General features: G+C 45.9%; 1 protein-coding gene across 2 annotated transcripts; it reads right to left on the bottom strand.

Annotated features, from left to right (window-relative positions):
* Positions 1-2,794: 2,794 nt before the first annotated feature.
* Positions 2,795-20,342, bottom strand: mapk6 (mitogen-activated protein kinase 6). Of its 2 annotated transcripts, none has more exons than XM_036543423.1 (6): positions 20,054-20,342; positions 11,412-12,639; positions 6,438-6,582; positions 5,774-5,938; positions 5,351-5,552; positions 2,795-5,238 (listed from the first exon to the last, which is right to left on the bottom strand). In XM_036543423.1, the coding sequence occupies exons 2-6, from the start codon at positions 11,964-11,966 to the stop codon at positions 4,161-4,163; spliced, it is 2,145 nt and encodes a 714-aa protein (XP_036399316.1). In that variant the 5' UTR covers positions 11,967-12,639; positions 20,054-20,342; the 3' UTR covers positions 2,795-4,160. The 2 variants fall into 2 exon arrangements, with proteins under 2 accessions (XP_036399316.1, XP_036399314.1); XM_036543421.1 differs by lacking the exon at positions 20,054-20,342 and adding an exon at positions 14,827-14,925.
* Between the last annotated feature and the right edge of the window lie 579 nt (positions 20,343-20,921).

Here is a 20,921-nt window from a genome sequence, read left to right as displayed (position 1 = left end):
TACATATGCATACATCTTGGCTCCATTTAAGTTCTTGATGCTACAATGATACTGTTGCACCATTCATGTTTATCCACAATCAGCATTTAACACTAAACTGTAAAATTGACCCTATATTCTGGTTTAGCCTCATACGTAACACACCTGATCTTGGGACGAGCTTGGTATTGGTTGTTTTCCGAGTTGTGCAATCAGCCTCTCCACGTCTGCGGCCAGGAGAAAGGCTATCTCTGCCCGCTGGCCCCCTCGTCGGGTTTTTAATTAGTGTTCTCAGAAAAGAGAACATTTCTGACCTTGAATTAGCAAGTGGTCTGTTAAGCTGCTATCAGCTGACTGCCCTCAGAAGCAGCTTATCCTTTGTTCCCCGCTGTAGCCTCTATTATTTTTAACCTGATCCACCTGATTGTTTTACAGCGAGTGGCCTGCGCTTGTGACACATCGCGGTGCGGGGAAACGGGCACGACCCAGTCGTTTTCAGTAGTGCGAGAGTAGTGCTCTGGGAGGGGTGGGGGTGGGGGCGCTTGCGTTTTGTTTAGGGTTTGCTGTCGACCCGGTAACAACGCGGTATTCTGACTCTGGCGAGAGAGTCCCCGGCGGAGCACCCAGGGGCCGATCGATGTTGCCTCGACTGCATGTCATGAGCGGGCGGCCTGTGTGACGACATTCCGGCGAGTGTTTCCAAAACAGCGAGGCCAAACAATACAATGTGAGAAGGAAAAAATAAATGGTGTGTTCTTCTCTCTCTCTCTGGGCTAGAATGGAAGGTCTGCCGGAGCGGCCCTTTTGATGTGGTGCTCCTTGCTGATTTCGAGACAATTTGCTTTGCTTTTTCCGCCCCCCTTCCCACCTCTGCTGTACCTGAGCGAACTGATGAGCTGAACAAAGCTGGAACAGAATGGTGCGCTGAAAAGGTCACTCAGCTTCTCTTTCACGACTCCTCAAAATACACCAAGGAGAAGCTGCCACTATGGCCGACTCAGCATTCGGGGCCCACAGCCGCCAATTGGGCCATGTTGCAGGCCGCTCAGAAGCGACTGGTCGTGACAGGTGGAAATCGTAAATACTGCCCCGGAAACCAGCCAGGGATGCTGCCACCAAACCGGGGTGGTCATTGTGCCCAGCATCTTTACTGTGGCCTTACCACGCCTCAAAAGTACTGGGCATGTCCTCATATTTAAAGTTTGAATCATGAGCAAGGGCTAGTCTGATGTATCCTCAGTGTTACTTTATGAGGTGAATCTCATGAGCTGCTCCTCACCAATCTGTTCTTCCAGTTTTTTTTTCCCATGAATGGTGAAACTGCGGCCTGCATCTATTGAATAACAGTAACTGCTGCTGCCACAGGATATTGCGGCTGTGCGGCTGTTTACAAACACCTCTTCACGGGCCCATCCACATTAGACAGAAAATCAATTCCTCCCTCTCCCAGAGTCTGGTGCTTTCAGATGCTTAGAATTTCATTTTCAACGCTGTGTGGGTTTGGAATCAATCGCTACCACTGTCTTACCATGACAAAAAACAACACACAAACTGGAAGGAACTGTGAGAACGTCACTGCTACAGCACCTTCCACCGTTTTCATACAGATGGGTTCTTTTTTTATTGTCTCGAAACCATCCTTTCCTTCCATCTGTTTCCTTGCTGTTGTGTCCGGTCCTGCCTCTGCCGGCGCTTGGCACTGCCGGTAAAGAAGCCAATGAGATGCTACTTCTCTCAGGGCTATCTCCTTTCATCCGCGGGTCCCCTGAGCGGATTGTTTGCTTTCTGACCTTGCGGTCATGCTGGCATGAGTTCAGGTATTTAGGGGCATCACAACATCAGCCACATGACTAACCTCCACCCCCGCCGCCCCCCTGACACACACACACACACACACTTCTCATCTCAGCCGATTGACTGAAAACTGTTTATCTCGAAACGCAGCAGTCTTTTTTTTTTTCAGACATTGGACTGTCACATTTATGACAGCAGCGCATGTGCACTGCTATCACTGCTACGGCATGTGATTATGGAGAAAACAGGAAATATAACTGGCTGAAAACGGCAACAGCCAGGATAAACATGTCAACTGTTTTTAGGGTGTTTTTATGTTATGGTTGAAGACACGCTTTGTGCAACAGCTGAAGAAAGACGATCATACTGTGAGGAGCACGGCATCTTAGCATGTTCGGCACTGCCCTTAAACATGTCACAATTTGCGAGCGCTAAAAGGATCCCCACTGAATGCACAGCGTGTCTGGGTCTGTGGAAGGTGGTGTGTTTATGGCAACAGATCACAGCTGAGTGGTATGTCTGCATTATATGGGTGTCCATGTACTGAAGCGGTGTCAATTCCCCTGCCTGGTGCATGGTGCAGCTTTACCCTGACAGATGAGAACCCGTGTCCTGGCTACAAACAGTGGCATTGTACTGTATCTAAAACAAACTGAAAGTTTACTCTCCGCTGTGGGAGCCGCAGACAGGAACAACTTGTATGCCATAAATGTCTCCCCGGGGTACCATTTAAGGGTCGAACTCTTCGCTTGGGCGCCGGGGTGCGTCACTTTGTGTAGTTTTGAGATAAGTTTTTCACAGGCTCTTGCAGCACGCAGGACCTGTTCCGCTTCCACAGAGCGCTGGGAGACCGCTGTACGTCATGAAAACTCAAAGAAGAATGAGCCTGAGGAACTGCGATTTTATCCAAGATACTGAAGAAGTCCCAGACTTTTCTCGAGCTGAGACTCCAAACAGCATCTGAGACATTTCAAACATGAATGAATACAAAGTACACCCAACATTGTGTATTTGCTGGCCATTTTTATTAGTTTGATCTTTTAATACAGGGGAACCAATGATAAAGAAAATAAAGTACCAGTATTTAAAGGCAAAACAAATTTCCTTAAATTGTCTACATGCTACACTTAACCTAATTTTATCATGCTTGTTTGAAAAAAGTATATATATTTATATATATATATAAACTGTAATAAAAACATACAATTAAAATGAACTTAATGACATACAGAATACTTCACCTTTAACTTCTAGTTTTATTGTACCATTCATTAGTTTCTTCCATGCACACGATTCTAACAGTACATTTTATATTAAAAAAAGACTTAAGACTTGTAGGCGCATTTTCAATTCCATAAAGAATTTTCTCACATTAAGAAATAAACGCCTATAAAACAAAAAGGTAATAAAATAAACAGTGAGCCATTTCCTTAAGGAAACAAATGAGGGAAAATGGAAAGCCTCAATTCAAGTGAACGATTAGCGTCCTACCATCAAAAAATTAACGCACATATATTGCCAAAACATATGAGAGTGGAAATCAAATGCCTTGGTTTCCAAACAGTCACATCAAAATTACAACTTCTCAAAATAAATACCTCACAACTGCTACCAAATAAATAATGATGATCTTAACACTTAACTATGGTGAATGCGAAATTTTTTAATGGATGAAAACGACAGAAGTCACTGCGTACTGAATGGTATCAGGTTGAACGTGTCTGTAAAGCACTAAAATGGCTCACTCACGGCTGTTACCTTGAGGTAGATAACACGTTTACAAAGTTTCTACATATAATGGTTACTGCTGGCATCATGTGTCATAAATGTTACAGTATGAAAGATTTTTAAGGATGCCTTTTTGGAAAAATACACTAATATGGTAGACTTCAGACTTAATAAAAAAAATTAAGGACTAAAAATGTGAATCCTAAAAAAATAAATTAAAATAAAAAAAAATTACTTCCCCCCCCCCAACCCAAACCCACCCCATTTTCCCCAGTCTACCGGTGTCAGTGAGTTTCCCACTTTCTTTTAGTGCATTTTCCTTACCATTTCTCTCTCTACCTGTCCTCTCTAACCCTCTCCTTCATTCACCATCCCTCCATTCTCATCTCTCTTTTCCCAATATTTGTTAGTCTACAGTACACTGTGTGCAAATGACATGACAGTTTTCAATCAGGGTGTGCTCACAAATTCCTATAGGCCGAATAAGGCTGCACATTTATGAGGTCACCCTATTAACTTATGAACTCACCCTTTTACAAAAAAAAGAAAAAAAAAAAACAAACCAAAAAAAAAAATGTTTCTTGAAGTAACCATACATTAAAAAAAATTCAAGTAAAATAATGTCAATACTACTATATAAAAAATCTTGCAGTGTGGATTTAATTTAGATGCTTAAAAATGCTGCTGTACGTTTTGTGGGCAATTTGGGGAGAACATTTGACGGCTGAGGGCGTTAACGTAGCCTGTATGGACTTCAAAGGCAAATCAGCAGAGCTGTCGAATCCAGGGAGGGCCAGGGACTCTAACTGCATATTAAACATGAGCTCGCCGTTTCTGGCCAGGAAGGTCTCCTCCATCTCGTTGACTGGCTCTGGCGCCTCCTCTCTCTTGCTGAACAGCCGGTCCAGGTAACTGGTGTAGGCGGTCTCCTTCTGCAGCTGCTCGTCCTTCCTCACGTCCCAGCACACCTCGTCGATCAGGCAGCTCTCCTCTCCCGGGACCGGCGTGCTGACGAAGCTCTCCCAGGGGTTGGGCGCCCGGCCCTCCAGCTGGGCCAGGTTCACCATGCACTTCTCCTCCTTCTCCTGGCTCACCGACTTGGACATGGAGCTCTTGGGCTCCAGCTGGGAGACGGAGCTGTTGAGCTCGTTGAGCAGGCCCACCTCGCAAGGCTCCGGCTGCAGGCTCAGCTTGATGGTGCTGGCGATGAAGGAGTCAAAGTCGAAGCCCTGGTGTTTCTCCTGCTCCTTGTCCTTCTCGGCCGGGTCCTGGGCGGCCTCCTCCAAGGCGATCTGGGCCTTGACCAGGCCGTTCTTCTCGCACTTGGACTTGCCCTTCTTGTCCGCCTTCTCCTTGCTCTGCTCCTTCCAGTTGGACAGGTTGATAATGAGCTTGGGCTCGTAGTAGTGGTTGACCTCGCAGTCCCGCCAGACCAGGTTGTCCAGGTACGAGGGTGAGACGACCTTGAAGTTGCAGGTGTGGTTGCACTCAAGGTCACAGTACTTGTTCTCATGGTGGCTCTCGTGCTGCCACGAGTGCTCGGAGGGGAAGAGCGAGTCGAAGGCCGGGTCGTCCAACAGCTTCTCGCGGTCCCCGTCCAGGTACTTGCGAGGGTCCACCTGCACCTCTTCCTCATCGGTGACGTCCGACACGGCTCGGGGGTCCCGCTGGACCTCATCCGCCTCGTGGATGCTGTGGAGCTGCCAGTCTTGGTCTGAGAACTGGCTTTCGTGATATCTGTAACGTCAGATGAACAGAAAACATTAAAACTCAAGCAAAGACCACCGGGTCTTGAGATCAGAAAACCAATCACAGGCTTGACCGCAGAGCATGCTGGGGGATTTCTCACCTGTCCCAGTTGTACACATGGCTGTGGCTCTCGTCCATCAGCAGGATGTCGTCCACCTCATCCTCGATGTGGAAGGGGTGGCTCGAGATGGGCTCGTCCAGCGGGAAGGAGTAGTCGCTCATGTAGGGGTGGGCTAAGGCCTCTTCCGCAGTCAGGCGGTCCATGGGGTTGAATGTCAGGATTTTCTCCAGGAAATCGAGGGCTAAAAGGGCGAAAAAGCATTGATCAGTGTTCTTCGTTCCAGCGAGCAATGTATTCTCTAACCCTGCTCTCACCCTAATAGCCAGTACATAGGTCATCTATTTCTGAAATTCATTCACAGAGACAATGACTTGTGCTATGGGTGTCCAAGGCCTTCAGCTTCAACACTCCCTTCTGTGAAGGGGGGAGGGTGAGGGTGAGTGGGGGTGCCGCGTGGCTCACCTTCAATGCTGACCCCCGGCAGCAGCTTGGCCAGCGGCGTCTGCGGCTCAGACATGTCGCTCTTGATGAAGACGGGGATGACGCTCTGCAGCTCCTGCCGGTCCTCCTCGTGGATCACCGGAATGGACTCCAGGATCAGCTGCATCTGCTCCAGCTCGTGGGCGCCTGGGCAACCCCATGAGAAACAAGCAAGCACGTCACGTCAAAGGCCATGTATGATCAAAGCGGCCTGTGTCGTTAACACGAGGACAGGTGCTCTGGGGCTTTAATGTAACATTGTATGATCTATTTCTGTGAATGGAAACTGAGAGTGAGGGAATGGCCCTCAGACAATCTCTTGATTTACTGTGCCAAGACAAATGTGCCCCCTCCTTTATTTCTGTCCGATGTAAAGCAGCTGAGTTTCTAATCTCTCTAAGGAATGGGCCTTCATATTCAGTTGAAATTAAATGACTAAAGTTACCTAAAAGGCTAGAGTTGAGCAACGCAAGCTTAAATATGTAGACCTTCCATAATTTCTGCCTTTACAGTTAGCATTCATCCAAACAGAAGCTGTTATGAATGATGCTCTGGCAAACAAACAAGGAAGCAATCACGCGGCCAGCTTCTGTGCCCCACATGTCTATTATGAAATATGTTTGTGTATGTGTCCGTGAAAACTGACCTGCAAAAAGGGTTTTCCCTGTCAGCATCTCGGCAAAGATGCAGCCAGCTGCCCACATGTCAATGGCTTTGGTGTAGTTGTTGGGAGAGAGCAGGAGGCGAGGAGACCTGTACCACTTTGTGACCAGCCCCTCTGAAAGATGACCCTGAGAGAAAGGCAGAGAGAGAGAGGGAGAGTCAAGCCCATGGTCATTTAGCCACTCCATCAATGGGGTCATCTTCTGTGGTTTTCCATAAACAAGGACTTTAACGCTTAATAACATGAGACTCCATGTCTATTTGCACAATGACACTAAGCATAATGAACAGCAGACTGACTCTTGCTATATCGTGAGAGCGGCGGACCCTCATCGCCCGCTCAGGTTCCCCCGGGCGCTATGGCAACGCATGCAGAGGCGTGACCGTGGGGAAATCGGATGAGACACGTGCGGCCTTGGTCTGCAGCCCCCCACGGCTGCCCTGGAGACCAGGATAATCCGTCCCGTGCCTGACACACAGGCAGGCAGATGGATCACTGACACAGATCTGCCCTTCAGGGCCACCGTCTGCAGCAGCGTGCTGGTCATAAGTCTGTCCTCTCAGGGCTTATGACGGGAGAGGGGGGACTTGCTGAGAACGCGGGCCCGCCCAAGGCCAAAGACAATGATAACGAGCGCACTTGCACTTCTAAACCCAACGGGAATGCATTGGTTCACGTGCAACTGCATTCCCCGAGTGCGCAGAGACCACTCCTCCAGCCAATGCGTGCCTCTCAGATCTGACATTTTGTACAGATATTTTCTCTGGCTGCCTTCCACCTCCATTTCATTAGGCTGAATTCTCTGGCCCCCCTCAAGTAGCAGGCACAGGAATGTGCGGTAATAAGATTTCTCTGAAGGTCACTTTGAAAATGCAGCGAGTTGGGGCTGTCACAACCAGTAGCTTTGGACCATTATTGTGCAAGGGAAGGAGCGGGCCAGCTAGCCAGTGTTGAGACTGCGAAACAGCCGCCCTGGGTTATTGTTTCAACAGAAGCGCTTAACATGCACAGGCCCACAGCAAATAAATGTTATTCAGGATGATAACCAATTCCTGAAACATGACAAAAATAATGAAATCTCAATATTGAGTCATTTTACAGTAAAGTGGTTTAACATTATGCAAACAACCACAATTACAGAGATACGAGTGTAGCGCTATTAGTAACAAAGTGGAAAAAACTAAGAAGGGTAATGTGTAGGTGTTCCTTTAGTTGAAATGCAGCTAGGCTGAGTGTAACCGGTTGAGACTGCATTTAAATGTTCCCCCTCCCCCAAAACAAGCAGGCCAGTATTTTCACATGTGAAAGGAATCAGCAGAGATGGAGTGTTATTTTTAATGGGTGTTCCTCAGTCACAGCGAGAGGTGAGGACATACAGTTCAGGCCATTCCAGAGCTAGGCATGTTATGAGAACGCACGGCCTGGAATCGCCACACCTGTTCTGGAGCACCGCATCAGTGGCTGTGTGAACTAAGGAACTTGCATTCCCAGCTGAATCCCACACTGTTTTATCGCAGTCTGTCGGTGACTAGCTGGCCGACTCCTTCTCTTGCCCAACGGCGGTCCAAAATGACTGGTTGTGACATTCTGACTCAACAGAAATCATATTACCACACATTCCACTGCCTGTTACTTGAGAAATTCTGATGGACCCAACCCAATGAAACTGGGGTGGAAATCCAGCCAAAGGAGAAATCTGTTTAAAAAAATTTTTAACAAAAAAACCTAATCTAAAAAATACACACTGGCCGTTCACTTAAGTGTACTAGAGCGGCTTCTAAGACACCCAAAGAATGTGCTAGACCTAAATAAACAAGCTTTGATTCAGATGTAAACAGCATAGTCCATCTGGTACGACTTGGCAGCCGAGATTTGAGATATAAATAAAACCTGTTGATCCAACGTAATATCAACCTCACATGAGGCATCTCTCTCTGTAAGGAAGGAGGAGAGGGAAAAGGCCGTACCGAAATAAACCAACATTTGGATATAGGGCCATTACGCCATTCTACTTTTAGCCTCCTGTGCACTTTGTGAAGTGGCTGCATGGGCGAACAACTCGACGTCCTGCAGAATTAGGCCGACGTAGCATGTCTTTTTTGCTTGCCCCAAAAAAACACGGGGTGCGAGATGCATGTACTGGGCGGCAGTGGTGCATGCTCTGCACCTCCGAGTGATGCCTGGTAGACAGCTTCTTGGGCTGGGGACGCCCACTGCCCCATTACAACGCTCTAAAAGCGGTGCTTAACGGCCGGTCTTTGTCGCCAGCTTTCTCGCACCGTTAGCCTTCTGATTCCGAGGGGCTTCCGCCTTTTGCATTAATTCAGTTCCGCCGCGGGTTCGCGTATGCGAGGGCCTTGGCGGATTCAGACGGACCCAAAGGAAACAGCTGAAAAGAAGCCAAGCTGGGCCCTGCATGCCTCTCTGCCTCTCCAACAATGGCAGGAAACAGGCGGGCTGGGAAAAAAAGGGGGGGAGGGGGGGGCTGCTCTGAGTTCCTCTGCACGTGAATTCCACACATTCCTAAGGTCGAGGCACAGACGGGCAGCAGACAAATAGTGTCTGACAACTCCCAGTCCCCTCTTTCAATATGGAACCCCAGCTACTGACGCAATCCCCTTTCTAAAAGCTCTGTAGTATGCAAGACTTCCACTGATGAGAGGAGGGGAAAGCAATTATGTGAAATTTGGCTGGAGGCCATCTGCATTGAGCCACATCTGCCCCTACGGCAAAGGTGACCCTCTGCGAGGAAACATTCAGGCCGCGTTTCTAATGATCAGCAAGTCAATGTCTGCATTTATAGCGCAGCATCTGTGCTCAACATGGGCTCCTGTCCTGTATAATATATGACTGTTGAAGAGGAGCCAATGAGCATGTGTGAATGCACACGGGTGATCTTTATTTAGAAAGCACCATGGCGGAGTAGTATTCCGTTGAGCTCTGCTTGCTTGCACCAACGAAACTGGATTTCCCCGCTGAGACTGCCATGGTTACCAGCACCGCTCTCTCTGCCTTGTAGCCCGCTTGGGCGTGAGAAGCCCTGCGAAGCTGCAGGCGTGGTGGGCGGGACCCCACTCCGATCCGGTTTATCTCCCCCCGCCCTGCATCCTGTGCGCCGGAGAGCAGCAGAGCAGAACCCCGATGACCCGAACGACCGGCCCTCCCCTCGCCGCCGACGTCACCGCGCCGGGCAGAGGCGGGGCGCCTCACGGTTGTGGCAGCGGAGACAGGCTGGCCGACGGAGGCGTCCGTCCGGACGGGCAGGGCGAGCGGTCCCCCCCCCCCCCCCCCCCCCGCCCCGGCGCCCTCAGCCTCCCAGCACGCGAGCGCTGACTCCAGCAGAGGGGCCTTTCCACCGCGGCCTCGCCTTTATTTCACATCAAAGCCGCGCAGCCGCGTCTGTTTACAGGAGGGATCCATTTCAGAACACGGCGAGAACACGAGAATCGAGAGAGAGGGGGAGAAGCAGAGAAAGAAAAAAAAAAAAAGAGAAGCTGAACTTTAAGAGTTTATTCATACAAAGAAAAGTGCTCTGCTCTTGACCTTCACAAAGGCCAGCTTGAGCCTCCTCCAAGCAACCACATGCACAGTTGCACGCCACTGAAATCGAGCTGTGAGACAAACAGGCAGAGAACGAAAACCATCTCGGGCGCGCAGCGGCTAAACTGAAATCCACATGTCAAATGTATCGCGTTTACTGCATTACAGAGGCACGAGGGGGGTTTTGTGGAAACTTGCACGCCGCACGCAGTTTTGGTAGAACTGGGTCAATCTAACAGGGGGTTTCGCTGGCACTCAAGACTGTGAGAACAACTGGTGGGGTGAGCTGCCGTACGGTTTACGGCCCTTTACAGTACCCCCTCAAATCCTGACACGCTGTGATAATGTTTAACAGGTAGATCAACGGTCCACTGCTTAAATCAACAGCCACCATTTGGCTGAGAGCTCTGGCGGAGCATACAGAGTTTAAAGCTATTGTGGAAACATCCAGCAGACATAAGGGTTGCATGACCTCCGAGGACCCTGGGCAATGGCTAATGTAAGACATGTGCAGGCATCTGACTGCAATACCTCTGGGCCTCTGGGACAAAAATCCTCCGGTTTGTGGAATTAATATAGCTGCAATAAACCCTTGTTTGAAGGCCACAATGCTACAGCTGTACCTTCTACTGGTCGGCAAAGACAAAAACAAAAGGAGAGAACAGGAATCTAGTTTATGAGGAACCTTTCTGAAGGCAAAGAGCAGGTTAAATATAAATCAGCACTGCAGGTCATTGATAACGTGGCTGTCTGAGGAGACAATGGCTACAAAAATAGCAACATAAAAAGACCTTCAGCTCTTCCTCCACTAACAGGACCGTCAATCTCCAACACTAAAACAGGAAATGTGAATTCTGCAGAAGCGGTTCTTTACAGGAACCACATCCTATAGAACTGGAAGCCGAGGTGTCGGCTCAACAGGAGCAGCAGCATTTTTTTAACCACCCCCCCCCCCCTTCTTTTTTCTCCAAATGAAAATGAGTCATACAGGGGAGGAAAATGTGTTCCTGTTCCAAGCGGAGCCTCATTACTCAGCAGTGTAAACAGCAGCTCTGTTTAATCACATGTAAAGTCTAATCTACCGCATGAAAATACCCTGAGTGAGACAGTTCAAATATTAAAGTAAACCCTATAATCATGATGGTTAAGAAGGTGTGATCCTACCAGGCACCGCTTTTCACTAGTGAGACCACACTCTTTCCTGTTAGGGTAGAGATCACCCCGCAGTAGGCATTCAAATCAGGCCCCATAAAGAACCATGGAAATGGAGCTTTGCTTAATAACAGCAGGGAGAGAAGTCTCACTGTTACGTATCAAGTCTGCCATCTTGGTTACTACTTAAAGTATCTTTTCTTGCTTCTAAGGTATCTGCATACCATTTTTTGCTTCTTGCTTCTGAAGTATCGTAGCACCTACCTTATGTGAATAATGGGGGTCCATGATGCGCGCCAGGCCAAAGTCCCCGATCTTCAGCACCAGGTCCTCCGTGTTGACAAAGAGGTTGGCCGGCTTGAGGTCCCTGTGCAGGACGTTGGCGGAGTGGATGTACTTGAGGCCGCGCAGCAGCTGGTACATGAAGAGCCGGGCATGGCCCTCCGAGAGGGGCCCCTGCTCCAGCAGTTTGCAGAGGTCCGTCTCCATGTACTCCTGCACGATGTAGACCGAGTTGACCTCCGTCAGTGACGTCACGTCCTCGGTCAGCTGCCGGCCGCTGGGGCCCAGCGTCTCGAACACCTTGACAATGTTGTCGTGGTCCAGGCGGCGGATGATCTTGATCTCCCGGAGGGCATGCTTGACGCTCTGCGGGTCGGTGAGGATGATCTTCTTCACCGCTACCCGCTTGTCACAGTCATTGTCCACGGCGGAGAAGACCAGGCCGCTGCCGCCATAGCCCAGGGGCTTCAGGTCCATGTAACGGGGGCCCAGGTCGAAGCCGTGAATGTTCATGAGGCTTTCGAACTTCTCTGCCATATTCCTTGACAGAGCGGACTCTTTTTCGCTCCCGGGTTGTGGTTTTTAACTTCTATGCAGCCAAAGCTGACTAGGGACTAGGACTGTATTTCCCCCCCCAACAGTATCTGATAATCTGAATGAACGCTTTTTAAAAGGCTTCCTCTTCTGGGGCTTATCCTATAGAGCCTGCCACAGAGACCTGCGGTGTTCTGCCCTGCCTGGCCCTCACTCTCTTCCCAGGGAAAACCTGACAATGCTGTTTGATATGAAGCCAGAATATTTTCTCATTGTTCTCAAAGTTTGCACAGGATTTCTTTTTGGATTCCTTTTCAAATATATATATATATATATATTTTTTCCTTTTACACTAGGGTTTTGAAACACGATACTGGAATGAATTTTGAGGCTGACTAAAAAGCTCTGAACTGAAGAGAAAGTATAAACGGATCTAATACCATCCTCACAGTGAAGATACATTCAGTGTATGACTGGTCCTGAGCAGCATCATTCTACTGTGTCAATCAGCACTAGTTTATTATTTCACTTTTTTCCCCCTCCTGTTTTGACCATCTGATGAAAGATCTAGAGTCTGTTGGCTGACCTTACACAGTGTTCCGCCCCTCAGTGATCGGGTGGCTCAAGCTCGCCACAGTCGCAATCAAAGCTATCCTCCATTTTATATCGGGGTAACCTGAAAAACAGACAAACAAGAGGAGATCAGATTCTGAATTTCACTACCCTCGGGCTGCTCCAGTGTTCTACTTGGGATTCAAATATCACATTGGCACGCACTGGAAAACAAGCACCTTTTGTCATGGTGATCAACAACCAAAAAGAGTTCAATCCATCTATCTATATGAAGACAAGCCACAAACTGCACTGTACGTTTGGGGAAAGACTGGATCAGTTTGGCATCAAAGAAATAGTCACAAAATGAGCCAGTTACTTTTGGCCCAGCTAAGCTAATTCTGCCTGTAACATATTTTAATTGACAAAATGTTAATCACAGTTTATCATGCCTACCCTAAAACTGGCAATGACTGTCCAACTTGTCAATATGGTAGAATTTGTATATTTGTATATAATAACCTTTATTGAAATCTTGGCAATATTTCAAAACAAATTTAAGAGTCTGTCACCAAGTCAGAAAAAAATATGTTAAAATGGTTATCAATCCTACTTCCCGAAAAGGAGAGAACACACCCACTTATGGATGCGGGATTCAAAAATAATCATAACAACTAACGTGGAACTAGCTAATGAAAGACACATAACTATGTATCACAGCGTACGATTTTTAACCTTAAAACTTAACGCTGTACGCCGATATACTGTCATTTGTCTCATAGTTCCTGGTTTAGCGAACAAACCATTCACACTGAATTAAGATAAGAGGGTTAGACTTTCGTTTAGCCAAACTTGTTTCTTGGAAAAAAAAATTGTCGGTCTGATGTCACGGAAAGGAATCTCTTCCCCTCCCCCACGCCGTAGTAGTCAAGCTGGCTGTAACAATACGTTTCCTGTTGCCGGTGTAGTTAGCCATCCGAAACCGCGTTAACGCTATGAAGTTTTTAAACCCACACCAAAGGTGACCGTATCACATACTTAAACAATTACTTTAATTAGTCCGCTTTTCAAAAAATAATTCGTGCCCTAGTACCTACTTAGCCAGCACATTAATTCGCTGGCTAACGTTACCCTTAGTCTGAGCCACGTTGCAGTTTTTTTAGGGGCGGAAGAATTGGCTCAGCTAAGCTAGTTTAACATATGCCACCATAGCTAGCCTTTTCTCAGTGGTTGCCATACAAATCATGATCTTGGCCGCTATAAGACCCATTTGTAGGTGACACTGCCTTTACATTGGTTAAGTACTATATACATATGTTTTAAATGATCAAAAAGCGCAGCCAGTCGTGACGAGTCAGCTTGTGTTAGCTCCAACATAGGGAGCTAATTTAGCTTGCCGTCTGGCAGACTTCCTTTTCAGTGAAATCATTACCCAGCATTAGCTAGCTAATGTTAATGATGGTAATATAATATCTGGTAGGTGTTTCCAAGTCCTTATTTCAAAACAATGATACGATAACTCGATCTATATCGATACGGCTACCGAGGTGTTAATTCTACATCAATGATAACGTTAGATAAGTGAATTACCCAGCTCGCGAGTCACCTAAAAGTGGTATTTTGGCAGGAAACCGTTGTCTTGCTCGAAATACACAGCTAACGTTCAGAGCTGCTGGCCATGAAACACTGAAGCCCACGACCGGGGCTATTCCCCGATTTACACGTTAACGTTACCTAGATCGCCAAGTTAACGCAGGCCAAAAATCTCATCTATACGGTTAATTAAATCCAATGTATTTTATTACGGTATAACTGAATTAAGAATGGACACTTTCCCAAAAAAAGCGAAACGAATAGCTAATCATCCGCAGCCCTGTTCTCTCAAAGCGTAGCAAGGTTACCGTTACTGCCGCGGTGGTGGTTCAGTAAAGAGCAGGCAGGTGACGAATCACCAGACTAATAAACTAAACGTTAAAGATATTCGTAATTAATCTCACAGAAATGATTGTAACTTAATGGTGTGTCTGTGTAGATTCTTGGTAATGTCAAACAAATATATTTGTACGTGAAAGCCACATTCAGGTGCTTACATTTTCACATTCATACACTTTATATGCCCGAGAAGGAAACAAAGGAGTCGTTGTCACCACCACCAGCTTGCTAAGCTCAACCCTCATTGTGAATAATGATCTAGCCAGCTAGCACAAAGACAGCAGCAGGCTTCGACGAAAATACCAAAAACAAACCCGCCATCCAGTATATTTAAAATAATATCCCATATGTGCTGTAAACCTATAGTCAGATCACTTACTGTTCTCGTCCGTGTCATTTGTGGATTTTTTTCTCAAGCCGTACTTAGCTTGGTATGTGCTTCGCTCCCCTTGCCCGGCGAGTCTGCTGCAATCGCCATTCAGACAATTGAGGAAAGCTATGCGGGCAGGAACCGCGTCAGTGAGCTCGGGGGGAGGCAGGCATAGGAAATTATGGCGGTAAATTTAAAGTTCAGACCCCGACGAAGGGAGCACTGTGGCTAATTATCCGCAGAATGTCCCATAACTAATTTAATAACATTACGGAGTATTATTTATAACATTATTCCCTCGAGATGTGCAGCAGAGCACAAATTTGCCTTTAGAGAGCAAAATACAATAACTGGCTGTACAGTGCAGGGAACGTCAAACAAGCAGGAAATAAATTCTACAAAAGAAAAACAATTTACAAAAATGCGATGCGATTATTTTATATAATGTTACTACCTTATGTAAACGTATGATTACATATGATTAATTAGCTGCCATCAAACTTTAATTACGCTTATAGTGCATTAAAGTTTTCTATTATGTGCTTACATTATGGCTATTTTGTTGGTGCAGGGAAAGTGTCTTACTCAAGATTAACTGATCAATGACTGCAAAAAAAAAAAAAAAACCATGCACCTTGAAAAGTGCATACTAAGCTGGAATCACGTTATGTCATCACCTAATGAACGGCTAGAGGAATTAAAAATACAGTAATAACAATAATTACAATGACAACAGTTGCATTGATAATAGTTAGCAATGCTGCCTACTCACGTATGCTATGAGTCTGCCGTGTGGTTGCCTAATATATACTATGGATGCTGCAGAGGACATTACACACTGCACTAAACCATTCAGCATATGCAGACTGTCTATATATAGTTTTAATGCAGATGTAAGATCTCAAACTATGCTTTAGAGACAGACATGTACACACACACACATATACACACACAAACATGCATTACCTGTCTATTGTTGTATGTAGTCAGATTCCTTGTTTATCTGTAGTTGTTAATGCTTTGAAAATGACAGAAGACCAAAGGAGGGGTTTGGTCGACTGTAGCTTTTAGGCAGTCTGTTAAAATCAAAAGGAGCTATGCCTCCATTCACTACTGTTTAGATACTAAACTGGTAGCTTTAGTAAGGTGAGATGAAAGCATTAGTGAAAATCAAAGACATCCACATAGGGATGTCTATGTGTGTTCCTTAGATCCATCACAAACAGAATTATTTTAATGCAGTGACTGGATCTTCAAAGCCATCATCTGCAGTTCCCCTGAGGAGAATGTGTTCACAGCTCATTAATTAATTCCAAATTCTAATGCCATCGGATGGCTGTTGGTTTTTTTTTTTTTATAAAGCAATGACAATTTTACGTTCAGAGAGGTCACAGTAATACTATTTTCAGATTAGCATTCGCAGTGTTAACTGAGAAATATCCCCAGAGACAAGCTGGTTCTGATGAGCGGATCGCCCATCTGTCATCCAGAATTATGGATATTCACTTCTCTCATTGCCAGTATTTGTGTAATTTCCAAAAGAGCATCCATCTGCCATGGCATGGGGGGTGAAGATGGAATCCTTTTTCCCCTTCCTTTTTTTTCCCAGGCAGCTCAAATGGAGAGAAGCAGGAGGAAAATGAAGCCGTTTTGCTTTCAGTGATCAGGACGGAAATAAGCCCCTCTTCCCTCCCTGCATACGCAGAGCCTGAGCCTCTTGTCTGCAGAAGCCGGGAGTCTGAGCGGAGGCAGTGATGTCATGCCAGCAGCGATGGGGGGCATCGGGATTCTTCGCCCGTCCTGCAGCTGATGAATGAACTGCGGAGAGGGCCGGCGCAGCATGAATTCGAAAGCGTGGATCTTTGCAGCGCGTCGGGCGCAGGCGGACCATGTGAGAGCCCATGTGCCTCGGAATGCAGCACAGCACTGCCTCATAAGCAACCACTGGGGGAGGGAGTGCGATCAGCATGCAACAGAACGAGACAGCAGGCCCTGCTGTATAGACATATTGCTGAAGTGATTGGCTAGGATGTGCCCTTGCCTCTAAACATCACAGAGCCGCTTTAACGCCGTAAAGGAATTCAGGTGCAGGGGAGCAGGTCTTTTGCTGAACTGTGCATTTTTTGAAAGTATTTTCTGAATAAAATGCATTGGATTACCCTGGGCTCAAATTTAGCTACACAGGTTTAATCTTTCTAAATTTAGCCTCGGATGATCACTGTGACCAAATATTTCCTAGCGTAAGGCTCCTGTCAAAGGACTAGTTCCCTGTAAGACTGCAATTGCATAACACGGACTCTGCACTTGTCCATGTCTTCATAAAAGGGCCAAGAGGTCAACATGGTTACCACACTGAGGGGTGAAGTTACCACCAGGCAGGGCTTTTTGAGATACTTGCTGCATGTCCCCCTGGCATATTGAAATATGATTCTTCCCTCTGACACGGAGACAGCAGTCACATTCGCAGGGTCTTTTGTCTGCGCTGCCAATCAGTGAGCGTTGGAATGCCTGATGTCATTTGGAAAGAGGGTGGTTGGGTCAGTGCCACTAGATATCAGATGAGGCATCAAGTTTCTGTGGTCACTTTGGAGGTGACGTTCAGACCACACATGTACATTCTTTAATAAATATAGCAACATTTGCAGTAATAGCCATGCGCTTCTGAAGGAATGTTTTATTATGTTGTGGTGGGGTCAATTCCCACTTCTCCAATGAGAGCTGCTCTCGTGAAGACGAACATTAACATTTGATTGTATCTGATAACACATTTAGGTTGCGCAACCAGGCAGAGTGTAATGTGCCCCTCATTAACCTTTTATGATTCTGAGTGCAAGTTGCACAGCAGGTGTCAGTTGCCTTAGGATCATTGGCAGTGGTTCCCAAGGCATCGGAGCTTTCATTCAGAAGATTGCGTCCACCAATCACATGAGAGAGAAGCATGGGTGTGCTGCTGCTTCTCTGAATGGTTCACATTGATTAGTTTTGGTTCTGCTCATTTCATGTGGGCTATTCACTACAGCTTGTCAGCCTTTCTTTTTTTCTTCATGACATTAATAACAGATGTGTCCTTCAACATAAAACATTGTTATAAACTTAATCGTAGCCCCTTAATGAAAGTCAAGACTTTTGTCCTCTATCTGTGCAATGAAGCTCTATAGGAGTGCATTTACGGTGAAATAAAAGATACAAGCACCATAAATGTTTAGTGTGTTTTTAATGAGATATTATTGGTACATCTTCTGATTTGATTTGCATGATACAAAATTCATGTTATATGTAAGAAATAAAATCCAAGAATGGAAAAAATTGATGGACATTTGTATAGACAGTTTCCATGAAAGTGCTTCTGTCCTCTCCTCTATGAATTGGCAAATTAGCCAAATTAGACAAAATTGTTTGGAGGATTTGGTGGATGCACAGTATCATGTCTTTTCCATTATTTGAGATTAAGATTATCTCTTGTGTGAATCGTGTATTATTTGCAAACAGAGCCTGTGCTCACCGCTGTGTTGCATAAGTGCTGGCATATGTGTGTGGCTTGACAAGTTGATGGAAGGTCACAGGCAAATCCACCATTGACATGTTTTACTGTACTTTTCAGTTTGCTGTTTGTAAGGGATTATCATGAGCCAGGATAATACAGCAGTAAGAAATACACTTCATTAGACAGGTGTGGTTTCTCTGTCAGAATGTATGAAGGTTTATGCATTTTTATATGTGTCTAAGTCTTATTCTAATTTTTGGTGTCTATCTTTTTTTTCTCTGAAGGTTTTCACACAGTTTTTTTTCATACCTTCATAACACCAGTGGTATCTTTGATAACACCACCAGTGAAATTGCCAGAGCTCAGATCTGTGAGGCTTATATGTTTGTTTATCCTCTATGACTTTATTAACACATGGTGATGAATATTATCAATAAGCCCTCTTATAAGCTTTCTTTCTGGCAGTCAGTATGCTTACATCTATTATGTAAGGTTAGAAGATGGGCTTTGCTCTTGTTGATCTTCCTTAGATGGCAAATGAGAAATTTAAATAGCGCAAAATGCAGAAAAATTAATTTAGTATAATAATGAGGTGTATATAAGGATAAAGAATCAAGAAGCCTGATATGACCACTGAAAAAAGAATTGAGATGGGAAAACATGAAAAATAAGGTTTCCTTTTTTTTCCATGCTGATTTCCTTACTATCCTTTCCTCATTTTCACAAATACCCATGCTGTCAAATTGTCTGAAACCCAGTTTTAATAAGTATATATTTTGTGCAAGGTGCTTGCACAATGGTTGCAGTTGCACAACCAATCCTGTTGTGAAGGGTCATGTATTACTGTGCTGGCCATTTGATTGCCGTGCACTTACATAAATACCCCACTGAAGCGGTATGACCACATCAGTAGACCTCAGTGAAATGCCCACAATCTATTGTGTGGTTTACATAATCTTGGAATTCGGCTGTCGTACCCAGGTTTCTGATGTTATCAAAGTGACATCTTGGCATTTCGACAATTGAAGTTTCTTAACTTTTGGATGCAGATTTTCCCCCAACAGCTCTAAGAATATCTATGCATTGTACATATGAAAGTTGACAGTTTATACTATCTACACAGCTATACTGTTATCATATTAGCATTTATTTTGCTAACTCTGTACGCAAAGTATATTATTTTACAGAACATACAGAATACATGGCAGAAGTATACTAATGATTTTTATCAATACAACTCAATTCAAAGTTTACTCTGAATATCAACTTATTTGCTGAATTCTCTACCTGAACTGTATGCACTCATTTTACATTTACCCATGCATTATGATATTAAATGAATAATCTGACTTGCTATTGCCCACAATTCAGACTGTAACAACTTGAAAGCACTGCAATAAGAAAAAAAGCAGTAACTTGATTTGAAAAGGCTTGTGAAATGTAGATCATACATATGTATCTGCTGTATATCCCTTTACTGTGACTTAGGTGTGTGTCCCAGACAGTAGAGCAGTCCCCATGTGTTAAGATTGTCAAGTTAAAGAAAGAGATTGAGCAGATTAGGCAGTGCACACTTGCAAGGTGAGGTTACTAAACTGCTGGTATCAGTAACCTCTGAGTCTACTGCACTTCTGGACACAGATTTTATCATTTACTAAGAAAGATAAAGGAAAGGCAAGGCGCAGCAACAACTGAACCTCTACCTGACAATCCCCCACTAGCAGAAACATTCAATAGACAGCACACTCTTACCATGGCTGGAATCCTCAAAGGGCTTCTGGGACAGCATGGTGTTTAATAATCCATCAATTTGTGCAGAAGAAGAAGAAGAGATGAAGATCTTTGCTTGGTACTCCACCAAAGAGCAGGGCGCAGAGCAGCCAGATAAGGGAGCCGTGGGTGAGCGGAGTTAGCGGCGTTGTGCTACATACGGTACAGCTGTTTCAGTGGCGCAGCCCCATGAGGAGTTAATATAGAGCGGCAGAGAAGGGGAGGAGATTGCTCTGTGTATGGCTTGGCTCACCAGCGACAACTCCAGCCCTAATGCAGTCCACTGTCAACACCTCTTTTAGACTCCCTCTCTCTTGCTCTCTCTCCCTCTCTCTTGCTCTCTCTCTCTCTCTCTTGCTCCCGCTCTCTCTCAATCTCTCCCCCTTCTGTCTGTCTCTCTGGCCCTCCCTCTCTCCCTTCTCACTCTCTTGCAAAGCAAAGAGTTCTGAGCTCATGACCCAGTGTGCCTCAGCTGTTCCCAGAAAGGGAGCTTGGAGAAGAGGGCTGCTGCGTGCATCATCCAGTTTCAGAGAGGGGGCTCAGAAGTCGGGAGCAGTGCTATTTGTTGACTGCCCGGGTCCTCTCTGCATCCCCGTTCTGTCACAGGCCAGTGCAGAAAGCATCCCCCTATCCAAGCACCTGACATACATTCGCCTTTTTTTTTTTGGACTGCGACGTGTTTTGACTGTGAACATCAGACCGCAGGAGTGTTATGAGGCCGCACACCTGCCGCCATGGTCGCTCTGGCTCGTGTTATGAAAATACAAGTTCGCGTCCAAGAGCGTCTCGCGGTTCATTTGAAGCGACAGGGAGCGGGCAGCAAGGGAGCCCAGGCCTGGAGAGAAGGTGG

The sequence above is a fragment of the Megalops cyprinoides genome, chromosome 13, assembly GCF_013368585.1.
Source record: "Megalops cyprinoides isolate fMegCyp1 chromosome 13, fMegCyp1.pri, whole genome shotgun sequence".
In the NCBI taxonomy this organism is placed as follows: Eukaryota; Metazoa; Chordata; class Actinopteri; order Elopiformes; family Megalopidae; genus Megalops; species Megalops cyprinoides.
The sequence above is the reverse complement of the archived record's forward strand: the minus strand, read 5'-3'. Positions and strand labels throughout refer to the sequence as shown.

What these genes read in the sequence shown, in the direction of transcription:
- mapk6 (XM_036543423.1), bottom strand. Translation starts at nt 11,966, where the DNA reads ATGGCAGAGAAGTTCGAAAGCCTCATGAACATTCACGGCTTCGACCTG. An exon ending in ACCCCCATTATTCACATAAG is followed by an intron (nt 6,583 to 11,411) that starts GTAGGTGCTACG and finishes CCTTTCTCTCAG; the next exon opens with GGTCATCTTTCAGAGGGGCT. An exon ending in GCCGGGGGTCAGCATTGAAG is followed by an intron (nt 5,553 to 5,773) that starts GTGAGCCACGCG and finishes TCGCCCTTTTAG; the next exon opens with CCCTCGATTTCCTGGAGAAA.